At 39.4% G+C, this 14,439-nt stretch overlaps 1 protein-coding gene across 1 annotated transcript in view; it reads left to right on the top strand.

Moving 5' to 3' along the window:
* Positions 1–13,304, top strand: part of taf1b (TATA box binding protein (Tbp)-associated factor, RNA polymerase I, B) — a 16,486-nt gene extending 3,182 nt beyond the window's left edge. Inside the window, exons 6-12 of the mRNA XM_078290057.1 lie at positions 1,298–1,535; positions 2,245–2,357; positions 2,651–2,679; positions 3,944–4,023; positions 8,090–8,175; positions 10,123–10,187; positions 10,989–13,304. Of these exons, the coding sequence (XP_078146183.1) occupies positions 1,298–1,535; positions 2,245–2,357; positions 2,651–2,679; positions 3,944–4,023; positions 8,090–8,175; positions 10,123–10,187; positions 10,989–11,103 (726 nt within the window). The 3' untranslated portion in view covers positions 11,104–13,304. The remainder of the gene's footprint in view (positions 1–1,297; positions 1,536–2,244; positions 2,358–2,650; positions 2,680–3,943; positions 4,024–8,089; positions 8,176–10,122; positions 10,188–10,988) is intronic.
* Positions 13,305–14,439: the final 1,135 nt, after the last annotated feature.

Genomic DNA, 14,439 nt, shown 5'->3' with positions numbered 1-14,439 from the left:
GTGACGGTGGGACTAACATGGCCGCCGCCGAAAAACTCAATGACCGAACACACTGAAACTGAAATGATATGATTTAATATATGAAATGATGTATGATATCATGCAAGATACATGTGATATGATACATGATATAATATGAGATGAGGTCATACCTGATATTTCACATGGTTATTGTGTTTTAAATGAATTAAAGTCAGATTACCTCAACTGACCTCAGGAGGGAAAACCAGGTCGCTGCAGAGAAGAGACGAGCTGCAGGAGAACAAAGAAACACATGAAGAAGAATATGGATAAACAAAGAAGAAATAGTGGAAATAAAAATATTTTAAAAAATCTATAAAATAAAAACAAAATACAGCACAACATATTATAATTTAAAAAGATATTTAAAATAGGGTTTCAAAACTAGTCCCTGTCATTATGTTTTGGGGTGGGAATTTTAAAACCGAATATTTTATAATTACAAATTAGACTAGTGCAAAAGAACCGTCACCAAAATCTGAATAGGGATTGATGTCATGTAGAGAAACAGAGGACAAGTGTCCAAAACATCCAGACAGACAAACCATGAGGCAGTTACACTGAACAGACGAAGAAGCATGAAATAAATTATGACTGGTACAGAAAATAGAAATAATTCTTCAGGATGAAGTACAGAGACACAGCAGATCTGACCTGGATGGTTAAAGGTTTATACCAGAGGTGGGGACTCGAGTCACATGACTTGGACTCGAGTCACAGTTTTAACTGCTTGAGACTTGACTTGATGCATGAAGAGAAGACTTGAGACTTGACTTGACTTGGGTTCTGGTGACTTGGGACTTGACTCTGACTTGTACTTTGATGACTTGAAAAGGTTTCTAAAGTCTTGACTTGAGATCTTGTGTTTGTGTAAATGACTTAGATTGAAAGTGATGAGATTTGTTCCAGCGGACGACTGAATTTAAATTCTGTTTTCTGAATTTGTATGGAATGATTGAATTTATTGAAGTTGAAACTGATTATAGAAATCAAACTCATGATGCTCTTACCAAGTTTTTATCCTATTAAAACCATATTGCATTGAAAAGTCCTAGATATTTAGTTTTCTTTAAGATATTAAATTGATACTGGACTCTTGATTTGTTCTGACTTGACTTGCTGTTCTACATTTAGACTTGAGACTTGACATTAATGACTTGGACTTGACTTGGACTTGACTTGGTAATCTACATTTAATCTACTTGGGACTTGACTTGAGACTTGTGCCTCCAGACTTGTGACTGAAAAGCGTCCTCCTGCTCTCGTCTCTCTGCAGATCTTTGTGTCGGTGAACTGCCTCAGCACCGACTTCTCGCCCCAGAAGGGGGTCAGAGGTCAACCCCTCAACCTGCAGATCGACACCTACGTGTGCGGTAACCACGGCGACCGGCTGGTGCACCGGGCCGTCAGCCAGGTGAAGGTGTTCTGCGACAAAGGAGCCGAGAGGAAGATCAGAGACGAGGACAGGAAACGATCCCGCCGCCGCGGGAAGGGCCTCGACGCCACAGCCATGCGTCAGTGTTTAACCTGAGAGAGAGGGATGGATGGATGGATGGATAGATAGATAGATAGATAGATAGATAGATGGATAGATGGATGGATAGATAGATAGATGGATAGATGGATATATGGATAGATAGATAGATAGATAGATGGATAGATAGATAGATAGATAGATAGATAGATAGATAGATAGATAGATAGATAGATGGATAGATAGATAGATAGATAGATGATAGATGGATAGATGGATAGATAGATAGATAGATAGATAGTGTTTACCTCTTTGGTGCTAAGTGCTCTTTGCTGTGTTGATTGCTCTAACTGTCGCTAGCTGCTAAAACAGTTTGTGCAGTTTCAGAGTGCTAATGCTAATTAGCAAACAGTAAGCTAACTATGCTGTTAGTAAAAACATTTATTTAACATTACCTGACAGAATAAGCTCTAGTGAAGATCATGTTTTTAACTAACCTTCATAGCAGTGACTGAAGAAATAAAATGAAAATAAGTTTCAGAATTGATTAGAAATAAAAAATGTACTATGAAAATACCCAAAAGTTTAGCTAGTAAACCAAAGAACAAATTGATGCAGTTTGAGTTTCTCTTTTCTATCTATAATTAGTTGTTCTATCTGTATTTTACTTGGATCATTACTGCATAATTAATGTCCTGTAATTGAAAGAGTTGCAGATCATCTTTAAAGTCGTTGTTCTTCTGTTCCAGATGAGAAGGAGCCGCTGTCGTACGTCGACTTCACCGTCTTCACGCCGCTCAGCGACCTGAACACCCAGCCGGTCCTGTTCATCCCAGACGGCCTGAACTCCGCCCAGAGACACGTAAGAGACGCACAGCTGATGATGCAGAGGCTTCAGTCAGGGGTCAGGGGTCAGGGGTCAAGTCAAACAGACAGAATCAGAATTGAATTGGAAATTTTATTCATTTTCAGACTTTTTGAGACTTACAGTGACGTCAACAGTAGAATAAACTTTGATTCCTAGATCACCAACATTAGAAGAAAGTAAATCTAAGCAGTGTGAAGTGGCTTCAGTTGAGTATCCCTGTGCCTGGAGTGATCATTAGAGTGAGCTGGAGTGAGAGTGAGAGTGAGAGTGTCTGTGTGTCTCTGCAGGTCGGCCTGTCGGAGGAGGCAGAGCAGAGGTGAGCTGCTGTTTATTCTCTTTATTCTTTACCTGTTTGAATTCATTTCATCAGTTTGGTGTTTATTTATTTGACTGTTGTAGCTGTTTGTAAACACTTTGTTTTAAAAGTTTTATGCAAATAGAAGTAAAAAAAAATAAGGTACTAAAAAACAGATACAGCATATTAAAAAATAAATATAAAGTGCTCTGAAATAAATGATTATTATTATTTTTGCTATTACTATTATTGTTGTTGTTATTATCCCTGCAGACTAGTTGAGTGAGTTTGCAGTATTCAGTAAACTGTATATACTACTACTACTGCTAATAATAATAATAATAATGGTTACTTGTTGTATTAATCATGGTATTATTACTATTTACATGTGCACACAAATTTTCTTAACATAAAAGATGAAACTTTATTGATCCCTGTGGGGAAATTAGACCTCTTTCTTTTTTTTTTTACAGCACTCTGTAATAATAATAATGATAATAATAATAATAAATTTTATTTGTATAGCACTTTTCAAAGTACTCAAAGACTCTTCACAGCAAAAAACAATGTCAAAGTACAATTTAATGACATTAAAACAAAAGCAGAAAGATAAAATAACTCACTGTTTTTATTGTTGTTTTTATATTGCTGTGAGATTAAAAACTGAAATCAGCTGAAAAAGAAAATCAAATAGCCAACAGAGACAAACTTAAAAAGTACAGAGTGAAATATCTAGAGAGAAACAGCTGAGTTCTGACTGTAAAGAAACAGGAAGACAGAAACACACGAGCTAGTTTTCTAGAGAGTTTGTGGAAGTTGGAGTCAGATCTGACAAAACCTTCAGCGGATTGTTCTGGAAAAAAAAAAAAAAAAGAATCCGCAAAAGATTTCACATTTTGACTCCAGTCTGTAGATTTTTCCTTCATCAGCACTTTCATTTTGTAATTCTTTTTTTAATAATGATAATAATAATGATAATAATAATAATAATAATAATAATAATAATACATTTTATTTGTATAGCTCTTTTCTAAATACTCAGACACTTTACATAGTAAGACGAGATACACACAAAAAAAACCACATGAATGACAATATCAGCGAATAAGACAGAGAATAAAACTCTTTAAATATTAATAAATTAAGGCAAATAGAACAATCGTAAGAAGCCAGGGAGGAGGACAAGAAAATGAAAAGATCATGGGGCCGAATGAGAATAAGAGATTAAAAGCAGAATGATGATGATGTTGTTGTTGTTGTTGTTGTTGTTGTTGTTGTGTTGTAGTTCGGGACAGAAGAGGCTGCTGTTCCACTCCGGACTGAGCGACTCTGCTAAGAGGCTGAGGAGGGAGGAGACACAGAGAGGTACAGGAAGTCTAAACACACTCTCACAACCAATCACATCACAGCCAATCACATCGCAACCAATCACATCACAGCCAATCACATCACAACCAATCACATCGCAACCAATCACATCACAGCCAATCACATCACAACCAATCACATCGCAACCAGTCACATCACAGCCAATCACATCACAATCAATCACATCACAGCCAATCACATCACAGCCAATCACATCACAGCCAATCACATCACAGCCAATCACATCGCAACGGAAAATGACAAAAAAACACATAATGTCAATAAGAAAGTTCAGGTTCAAAACTTTATTGGGTTTGTTGGGATTTGTTTTGGAAACTCACTTCAAACAGACAGAGAATCTTTAAATGAAACTCTTCCAACACACCGAACACAAGATAAAACATGAGACAGAAGCAATAAAATACAAAACAAAATAAAATACCACAAATATAATACCATAAAACAAAATAAAACACCACAGTTTAAAACATACAGTACGCACCACAGGGATAAAAGCTGTATTAAAATAACCACTACACATGCCATGAAGTCAAACTACTTTTCCAGATCCTGGAAAGCGTTTTGTGACGTCGTTCCTTCATTTAGAAAAGGTTTGGCTGCTGCAGATCAAGCTGGAAAACGTCCAAACATCACAGAGGCATTGTGGGAAAGTCAACATTTTCTGTCAGTTCCTGAAAGACAGACGTGGGCGATGTTTTCTCCGGGAACAGGATTCACCGGCCTGAGGCAGCCGACTGCTCGTACTGATGATTTACACTGGAATCTAAGAAATAACATGGATCTGTGCAGGGGAATTTAAGTTTTTAATTATTAAAAATCAGATGTTTGTCTTACAGTCCCTTAGAGAAGGTTTCCCTCTCTGGAAGCCGGCCAGACTGTCCATAAAGCATCAGAAATGCTTTTCTTTTTGTCCCCTACACCAAGAAATGATTCACCGTCCTGGGAGCAAACGAAACACTGATGATGCATTGTGAAAAATAAGAAATGCATTGGGGTTCAGTGGTAATATTAACATTCCTCCAAAGCAGAGATTTTTTGATACGGTTCCCGGGAAAATGTTTCCCCAGACTGGGACCAAACCAGATTGTTGATAACCGCTGCATCTTATAATATCAAAAACTGATGGGTGTCAATGGTAAAATCAACACTTTTTAATTCCTGAGAAGCAGATATTAAGTGGTTTAATAAGAGGTTTCATGTCCCTGACAATATATGGTAAAATATAAAAAAGAAAAAAAACCAGCGGCTGATCACACACAGCACGAGGCAAAATAAATCAGAGCTGCAAAACATTTTTTAACTCCTGACAAGCAGATATTTGTGATATTTGCAGTTTCCTCATCTGTGACAGGTTGTATCGCCCTGATAATGCATGGTAAAATGGTAAAATGTAAAAAAATGAATGGGGTTCAATGATCAAAATTAACATTTTTAGATATTTTCCCCTCTGAAGTGTCTCGCTGCACTGGAACTGAACTGAACGGCTGATAACTGCTGTGTTGTTGAAGCTCAAAATAAATCCTAGCTGTCAGCGGTAAAATCAACATTTTTCATCTCCTGAAAACATTTGTGTTGTTTCCTCGTCTGGAAGAGATTTCATCACTCTGAACCAAACCCAAAAAAATGCCAATTAAGCAGACAGTTTCTGATATTGTTGCTTACAAAATGTTTCACCAACCTGAGACCAAATAAAAACTGGATTATGGCACAAGGGATAGTGACATCATATCCTGTGTATTGAGAAATAATATAGTCACTCAAAACCAATATTTTCAATTCCTGAGAAGCAGATATTTGTGATAATGTGTTTCATCAGCCTGAAACCAAACTAACCAGCTGATAATGCTTTGGACAATGTGAAAGAAAAAGAAATACGCAGGTTTCCCATTTCATTATGGTTTCCTACAAATAGAAAAGTTTTACCAAACCAAACCAAATCACTGATAAGACATTGTAAAACAAAATGGGGATCAATGATAATAACATTTTTTTTGGTAATAATTAATGAGAGGCAGATATGTTTCTCCACTGTGGGAACAAACCAAATTAGTGTTAACTGCTGCATTTTATTACATCAAGAATAAATCATGAGTGTCAGAGATAAAATCCATATTTTGCAAATCCAGAAAAGCAGATATTTGTAATAAAATGTTTCATCATCCTGAGACTGAGACAAATCACTGCCACAGCACTGGAAAATATCAAAAACCTCACGGTATAATTAACAAATTTGTAATTTCTGAGAAGCAGATATTTGCGTTAATCTGCTCAAACTGTTTGACCCTCCTGACACCGAGTCACATGACTGCTGAAGCACCGTAAAATGTTTTAAAATACATGGAGATCAAAGGGAAAATGAACATTCCTGAGACATTTTTGATACGATCCATCCACCGAGAAAATGTTTTACCAAACTAAACTAAACTAAATCATTGATAACAAAAGTCTCCCATGTGAATTGTAAAATCAACATTTTTCAATTCCTCAGAAGCAGATATTTGTGATATGTTGAGAACAAACCAAATTATTGATAATGTATTGTAAAATGAAAAACAAAATGCATAAAATTTACAGTTTTTTTTTTTAAATTCCTGAGCAGGAGACATTTGAGAAGCAACAAACTTCTGCTAAAGCCTTGGAAAAAAAAAAACAAAGTACAGAAGAATCGATATTAAAGTGAAGCATTTCAGTTCCTGAGAAGCAGATATTTGTGATAATTTAGTTCCCTGAAAAAGTTTCACCATCCTGAGACCAAACCAAATTATGCATTGTGAAATTAAAAAATAAATACATTGGCTTCTGTTTAAATGCTTGAAATGAGTTTCTTAGTCAAATATAAATAGTGAAGTTGATCCTATGTATGAATTTCTTTCCAAAGCCTTTGCCTTTCCATCAAGGCAAAGAATCTAAAATATAAGATAGTTTTGATTTGTTTAACACTTTTTTGGTCGCTGCATAATTCCATTTGTGTTATTTCATAGTTCTGAGTCTTTACTGTTATTCTAACATGTGGAAAATAGTAAAAATAAAGAAAAACGTGGTGCATCCAGACTGTTGACTGGTAGTGTGTATTCATGGTGGTGAAATGGACAGTTTTTGTAACTCCAAACCTCTGCTAAAGTCTTGGAAAAAGTTAAAAAAAAAGAAATACAGAAGAGTCGATATTAAACTCAAACATTTCAGTTCCTGAGAAGCAGATATTTGTGATAATTTTGTTCCCTAAAAAATGTCTTAATGTTGTTTTGGGGAAAATTATCAGGTTTTTAATTCCAAAAAAAGAGCCGACAGGTTTCCGATAAAAGCTTTGTGCTCGATATTAAAACTGTCAATCGAACAAGGAAGGAGGGAGAGAGAGAGAGAGCTGGAGAGGAATGAAAAGAGAGAGAGAGAGAGAGAGAGAGAGCTCAGTGTGTGTGTGTGTGTGCGTGTGTGTGTGTGTGTGTGGTTGCTGCCCACGCAGCTCAGCTGACTGAATGCATGTAAACAAGGCGACATGTGCTTCCTGGTAGCCAAGCTCCGCCCCCCCCCCGCCCCCCCTGCTCACACACACACACACACACACACACACACACACACTCTCTCCCTCTCTCTCTCTCTCTCTCTCTCTTGCAGGGTTTTCTGAGGGAACCTGATTATTTTCCCAACATGCAGCTCTCAGGATTGGTTTTCACTGTTCACATGTTGCTGTGTGTGTGTGTGTGTGTGTGTGTGTGTGGGGTGTTCAGTATCATTCAAGCTCGTTCTGTCGCCTCTCTGTCTCTCTCTCTCTCTCTCTCTCTCTCTCTCTCTCTCTCTTCCCAGAAGGCCGCAGTCAGATCAGATGGATGAGGGAGTGAAACCTCGCTGCTGTCGTTTAACTCTTTGTTCAGTTTGTCTTTACAGGATTTGAGGATTTGAAAAATATCTGTCTGTCTGTCTGTCTGTCAGCAGTACCTGTCTAAGCACTAAGGTTTATTATTTATTATTTCTCTCTCTCTCTCTCTCTCTCTCTCTCTCCCTCTCTCTCTCTCTCTCTCTCTCTGTCTCTCTCTCTCTCTCTCAGTCCTCCTGTATGTGAGGAAGGAGTCGGAGGAGGTGTTTGACGCTCTGATGCTGAGGACTCCCACTCTGTCCGGCCTGCTGGAAGCGGTCAGTGTTACGATCCCAACGCTCAGATATATGAAGTAGAAATGTTTAATTAAAATGTGCAACACAGTCTGGATTCCAGTGTTAAAGGAACAATCAGTAATGTGGATTCTTTAGTAACATCTGACTGCAGCCACAGGAACTACAACATCAGCAAATGTGCTAAAAAATATTTTCTATAGTGTTTTCTACTTTCAAGTGTTTCTATAGTGTTTCTATAGTCATCAGAGTCTAAGCTCCTCCACCTTTGAAACGCTGCAGCAGTGTTCACTCTGGTTTTAGAGGGTTTTTTTCGGGTTTTAGGCTTCGCTGCAGTTCGTTCTTCCACGGCTGAACGAATGAAACTGAAAGAAGTTCTGAACACAAGGAGCGGTGTGGAGCGTTAATAAAAAGTTGATCCGCACAACAGCATGCTGCTCCAGGACATTTATTGTAATGTAAACTGTAAAAACAGATGGACGTAGTCAGTGTGTCACCCACTGTTTTCTGAAGGGCCGTTTTGAAGCCAGAAGTTGTCAATCACTAGGAAAACAACCCCGTTTTATAACCATTATATCCCATTAATGACACAATTATTTTGAAAATCTCCATAAGGACACACATTAGAAGAAGTGAAATTAGCTGCTGAGGCCAAAACCTCTTGTGGGAAAAAATGTATTTTTATCAGAAGTTGGGTTGTGGTCCGCTGACTTCATGGAGTTTGGAGGTTTGGAGTCTTTCTGGAGCCGGACTCACCCGTGGTTTTGGCCGCTTGGTTTTGACCTGTCTTGGTCTTGGTCAGGTGGGTGAGAGGGGTGTGGGGGGTGAGAGGGGTAAGAGGGGTGAGAGGAGTGAGAGGGGTGAGAGGGGTGTGGAGCATTTCCACCAGTACAGAGCGTTCAGACCGGACTGCTGGTTTAGAAAGTTGAAATCTCAGCAGGAAACAGTGGAGCGACTGACAACAACACACTGAACCCCCGCTGATATATTCTGGTTATTTTGGGCAACAAGCCAGTAAAATATTACTGATTGTTCCTTTAACAGGATGTGGAGGAAAAGCAGCAGCTTTTTCTCACCAGCCAAAAAAAATAAAACCTTTCTGAAACAGGCGGCGACCTGCCAGACTGACAAATCATTACCAGACACAATCTGCATTCAGCATTCGACCATTTCTCATCCCGGGCACCACTGACACACACACACACACACACACACACACACACACAACACACTCATTACACACTGGTGTTGAGTGGTCACAGGAAGTGAGGGTTGTTTCCTGTTTGTGTCTGACAGGAAGTGGTCTTCATTAGACCAGTGAGCCCAAACTAGGGTCAGCAGACGGTTTAGACCCTCAACAAAACTGTTGGCCTTCTAACAAAGGGCTCCAGGTCTATTTTTATGCAATTGTACTGGAGTGGAGTGATTTTAAGGTAATTAGTAGCCTGATATTCAGACTGAATGGCCATTTAGTTTCCACTCCATTATTCAGTCTGACATTTCCTCCATGTTAGTTGTTTTCTGTGTGTGTGTGTGTGTGGGGGGGGGTTGATTTTCCCCGAACCAATCACTAGTGACCGACTAGATAGCTAATACTAGTTACATTTCTAAGTAAATTCACAACATTTTTATATAAATAAATGTCTGTTCTGCTTCTCTATCTGATTTATATAACTCCACAGTGATCTAACCTACATCAGTTCATGAATCTTCTCCTCTGTCTGTTCTAAACAGCCGGAGTCTGGTCGCTCTTTCCTGGGAAAAATCCTCTGCCGCACAGGAAGTGATGCGTTTTTACGTTTCCGGTTTGTTTGGAATAAACAGAAGAAGAAGAACTGGGTAGTTAGCATGAGCAGCGATAGCAACCATGGCCAGGAAGTCAAACCACATTTTTTGACCCTCACCCCAGCAGAGAGTGACACTCTTTTGTTTAATCTAACTCTCGATTCTCCGTTGTTTTCATTCCTCCAGGTGACTGAAAAATACGAGCTTCCTCCTGAGAGAATTGGGAAAGTCTACAAGAGGTGTAAGAAAGGGTAAGACTGCTGGAAACGGCGAGTTCATTCAACTTTCAATGGAAATTTCAGTTCTTTTGCCAAAGTATTCAGTCTTAATTTCTCAATAGGTTGCACATGACGACCTCCTCATGCCAAAAGGCTTTCTATATTTGAATCCACTTTCTGATTTGACTGAGGTGTAAGTGAATGTAACCCAGCAGACATCACAGTCTTTATAAAACTTAACTAAGGTTAGAGAAATGTTGTACAAATAAAGTAATTACTATTATTTTTTGTTGCAGTAGTAGTAGTAGTAGTAGTAACAATATAGTAGTTGTGTTACTAGTAGTAGTGCTCATAGAAGTTGTAGTGGTAATTGTAGTAGCAGTAGTAGTAGTCATAATAGTAGTAGTAGTAGTAATTGTAATCATACTGCATTTGTGCTAATGGTAGAAGCAGTGCTACAAGTAGTAGTAATAGTACTAGTGGTGATTATAGTAGTAGTAGTAGCTGTTTAGTAGTTTTACTACTAGTACAGTAGTACAACAAAGCAGTAGTAGCATTAGTAGTAGTAGAAGAGGTAACAGTAGTAGCGGTAGTAGTAGTATTAGTAGTAGTGATAGTAAAATTGGTGTTAGTATAGTAGCAGTAGTAATGGTAGTAGTAATAGTAATAGTAGTAGTAGTAGTGACACTAGTAGTGATAGTGGTAATAGTAGTAGCAGTAGTAGTAGTAGTAGTAGTAGTAGTAGTAGTAGTGATAGTAGTACTGGTAGCACAGTGCAGTGAATCATCCTCCAATAAGATTGGATATTTAAAGCTCCGCCTCCTCTCCCTGCAGGATGCTGGTCAACATGGACGACAACATCATCAGGAACTATTCCAACGAAGACACCTTCCACCTGCACATGGAGGAGGCGGGGGGGCGGGTGCTGCTCACCCTGACCGAGATCTGACCCCGGGTCAGATTCAACAGTCTCCACATCAGATTTACACATTCAGCTGACACAGTGACTTACGGACAGCACAACAGCAGAATAAACTTCATTTCCTGGATCAGCAACATTACAAGCAGCCAATAGCAGGTCAGGAGTCCGAGCCATGGTGCCTGTGTGGGACAAAATCCTCCACAACACCGAACGGGAGGTCCATGAATCTTCTGGCAGTGGAATCACCATGAGAGTTTCACTCTGCAGGGGGGATCAATGCAGTTTAGATCACCATCATAAAGACACTAACTGTGTATTTAGTTGAAAGTAAGTTGGTACTTCCAGCAGGAGGTTTCATGTTACTGCTGGAGGAGGAGCACATGTTGACCCCGGGGCCCGGCAGGAGGCTCTGCTGGAGGATTAGTCACCTGTTTACACAACTGTACTTGACATCTTGACATCCAGAGAGAGACGGATGTTCAGCGTGCGTTCACCCAGGACACACAGCGCACTTGTCTGTCTGAGCTGGGACTGCCTGCCTCCTGGGCACACAAGACATTTCAGTATTTCATGGAAAATGGTTACATTTACATTTTAGGTGTTAAGCTGTCTTTTATAGATTATCTAGTTTGAGTTGCAGTTGCTTAAATGGCAAATACTGCTGCAATGTAATGTTTCACCAAACATTTTAGTTGGTAATGGCATCACACATCTGCTGCCTGCAGCTGAGTCTCCATGATGGAGGAACATGTAGAACTGTGTGTTAGTTAATAAAGTGTAAATCTGTAGAACTGTGTGTTAGTTAATAAAGTGTAAATCTGTATGAAGCAGCTAGAAACAGAGAGCAGCTGAGTCAGCTTGTTGTGGTGTGGCTGTAGATCCATTCAGTAACGTTCTCAGTAAAAGTGAATAGTGTGATAAGGTGGATTTGGTTACTGTGACACAGTAAACTGTCTTGTCTTTAGCCCTAGTCTCTACTCCAAAACACTCTGAGTTGTAGCTTGAGAAGAGTCAGCTCAGTTAACCTGAACAAACTGTTAGCTAGCTAACTAGCAGCAAACACACTGATGTTAATGTGAACATGCTAACGCTAGCTGCTACTAGATACGTTAGCTAGTGTGCTAATCAGATGTGTTAACAACAAGACAGTGATGTTAGCTGACCAGATACTATGGTTAGCTAGCTAACAAGCTGACATTATCTAAACACTAAATCAATCAGATGGATCAGTGATGAAATGATCAGTTCAGTCAGAAACAGACAGAAATTAACCGTCTGTTCAATTCTGTTGAGACGACAGAAACACAGTCAGCTGTTCAGAGCTGAGGACCTCCAAGATGGCTGCCATCTCCTGAAACTCTCAAAATTCTGTTATTTTGAGCACATCTGGCTGTGCAGTCAGGGAAAACACACATTTTTAACTTACTTTTAAACATATTTAATGAAAAAATACATGTCAATATGCATTTTTGTAACGTGTTGTGCTGAAAGGTGTAACTCAACAAAGGTGTTTTGTCTTCAACCAGAATCACAGTGTCAGTGGATGTGTCTGCACCAGTAGAAACCTGTGTTAGTATTTAAGATATTGAACAGTTATGTTCAATAAAATGTGTTGTGTGCTACTGTGTGTCGAACATTAGTGTTGGCTTCCCAGACCTTGCAGTATTTTCAAAGCTAGTTCTGAGTACTTTGTGATATTTATTTCTTAATATATAACTGAAGCGGTGTGGGTTTTTATAAAGTATTTCCTCCCTGTCATATTATGAACACACTGGATGCTTTTATTACTGTGCTGAGTGGAACAGTTTGCTCATGTACGGTGTGTGTGTGTGTGTGTGTGTGTAACTCTAGATGAAATGGTGGAAAAAGTGTTTAGTGATGACAGATTAGTTGTGGGACAGGAAGCGGGGGGGCGGGGGGAGTGGAGCGATACAGGAAGTGTTTGTTAATGTTTCACCGCTTTGAATGTCAGCCGCTGGTCTGGAATCAGCCTCCTCAGCAAATACTGAGCGAAAACTCCCATTTCGCTGACGTCGGCTGTACAGATGTGTTTGGTGTGTGTGTGTGATGTGGTGTGTACGAAGTGTGTGTGAACAGTTTTATAAAAGGAAAGTGGTGCGTGTTGACTTCATCCCCTGTTGAGTTAAAGGAGAACTGAACACTTGATGGTAAATGGTAAATTTAATAATTACCCAGGTTTGAAAAGTTTAGGATCTGCAAAGAAAAGTCTGCACAAGCATGAAAAACACATTTTACATTTTTGTTCCAATAAAGCGACATGTGCTCAAATGGAAAAGTGCAAAGCATTTTCCAATCACCCCGTCGTCTTCCCGCCTTGCTGAACACCGACCAAAGTGCTCAGCTCTGGTGTTCAGCAGCAGTCTGGAGAAAGTGTTGGTTGCAGCAGCAGCTCCAGCAGCGCGGCCTCTCAGCGGCGGACCACAGGTGAAAACACTCTGCAGGCTCAGCGGTTTTGGCCACAACCTGCACTCTCTGCCCCGAGCTGCGGCTCATCAGCCCGGAGCGACGCCCTCTGCGGATCACACTCCGCTCCTCGGCTCCCGGCGGTGTGGAAACAGCACAGGGAGGAAGGTTTTCACTCAGAATCGGCATCAAAATACTCTCAAGTTTGAGTTTACTTGCATGCAGTGGTGGAAAACGTTCTCAAATCCTTTACTCAAGTAAAAGTAGCAATACCATAATGGAAAAATACTTAATTAAAAGTAATATTTCTGAATTCAAAAGTTTACTCAAGTAAAAGTATAGAAGTATTTGCAGTGAAATGTACTAAAGTATGAAAAGTAAAAGTCCTCATTGTTTCAGAGTGTTAAATTATTGAAGCATGAACCTGTAAGAAGTATTTTAATGTTGTCGGTCTAACTGCTCCATATACTGTTGGAGTTTAAACCCTAACAATGCAACATATTTTATGAGCTTATTGTATGTTTTGCATGTCAAACCTTATTCTGCAAAGTAACTAGTAACTCCAGCCGGCAGATAAATGTAGTGGAGGAAAAGTAGAAAGTCTCACAAAATGGAAATGCAAAAAGTAAAGTGCTAGAACCTCAAAACTTAGTTACTTTCCAGCTCTGCCTGCCTGCCATTTGATGGAAGACTTTATCCAAAATGCCTGAGGTCCTTTATTTGCCAAGTTCAATAAATTTAAAGTGGTAATCCTCAAGTTCCTCATTTTGTTTATTTAATTTAGTCTCTTCAATGCTAGGCGCTCATTGCTGTGGTGTTTCTGCACTGCACTAGCAGTAGTAGTAGTAGTAGTAGGCCTAGTAGTAGTAGCAGTAGTAGTAGTAGTAGTAGTAGTAGTAGGCCTAGTAGTAGTAGCAGTAGTAGTAGTAGTAGTAGGCC

The sequence above is a fragment of the Centroberyx gerrardi genome, chromosome 18 (genome assembly GCF_048128805.1).
Source record: "Centroberyx gerrardi isolate f3 chromosome 18, fCenGer3.hap1.cur.20231027, whole genome shotgun sequence".
Classification (NCBI taxonomy): Eukaryota; Metazoa; Chordata; class Actinopteri; order Beryciformes; family Berycidae; genus Centroberyx; species Centroberyx gerrardi.
Note: the sequence above shows the minus strand (reverse complement) of the source record. Positions and strands in the feature narration are given on the sequence as shown.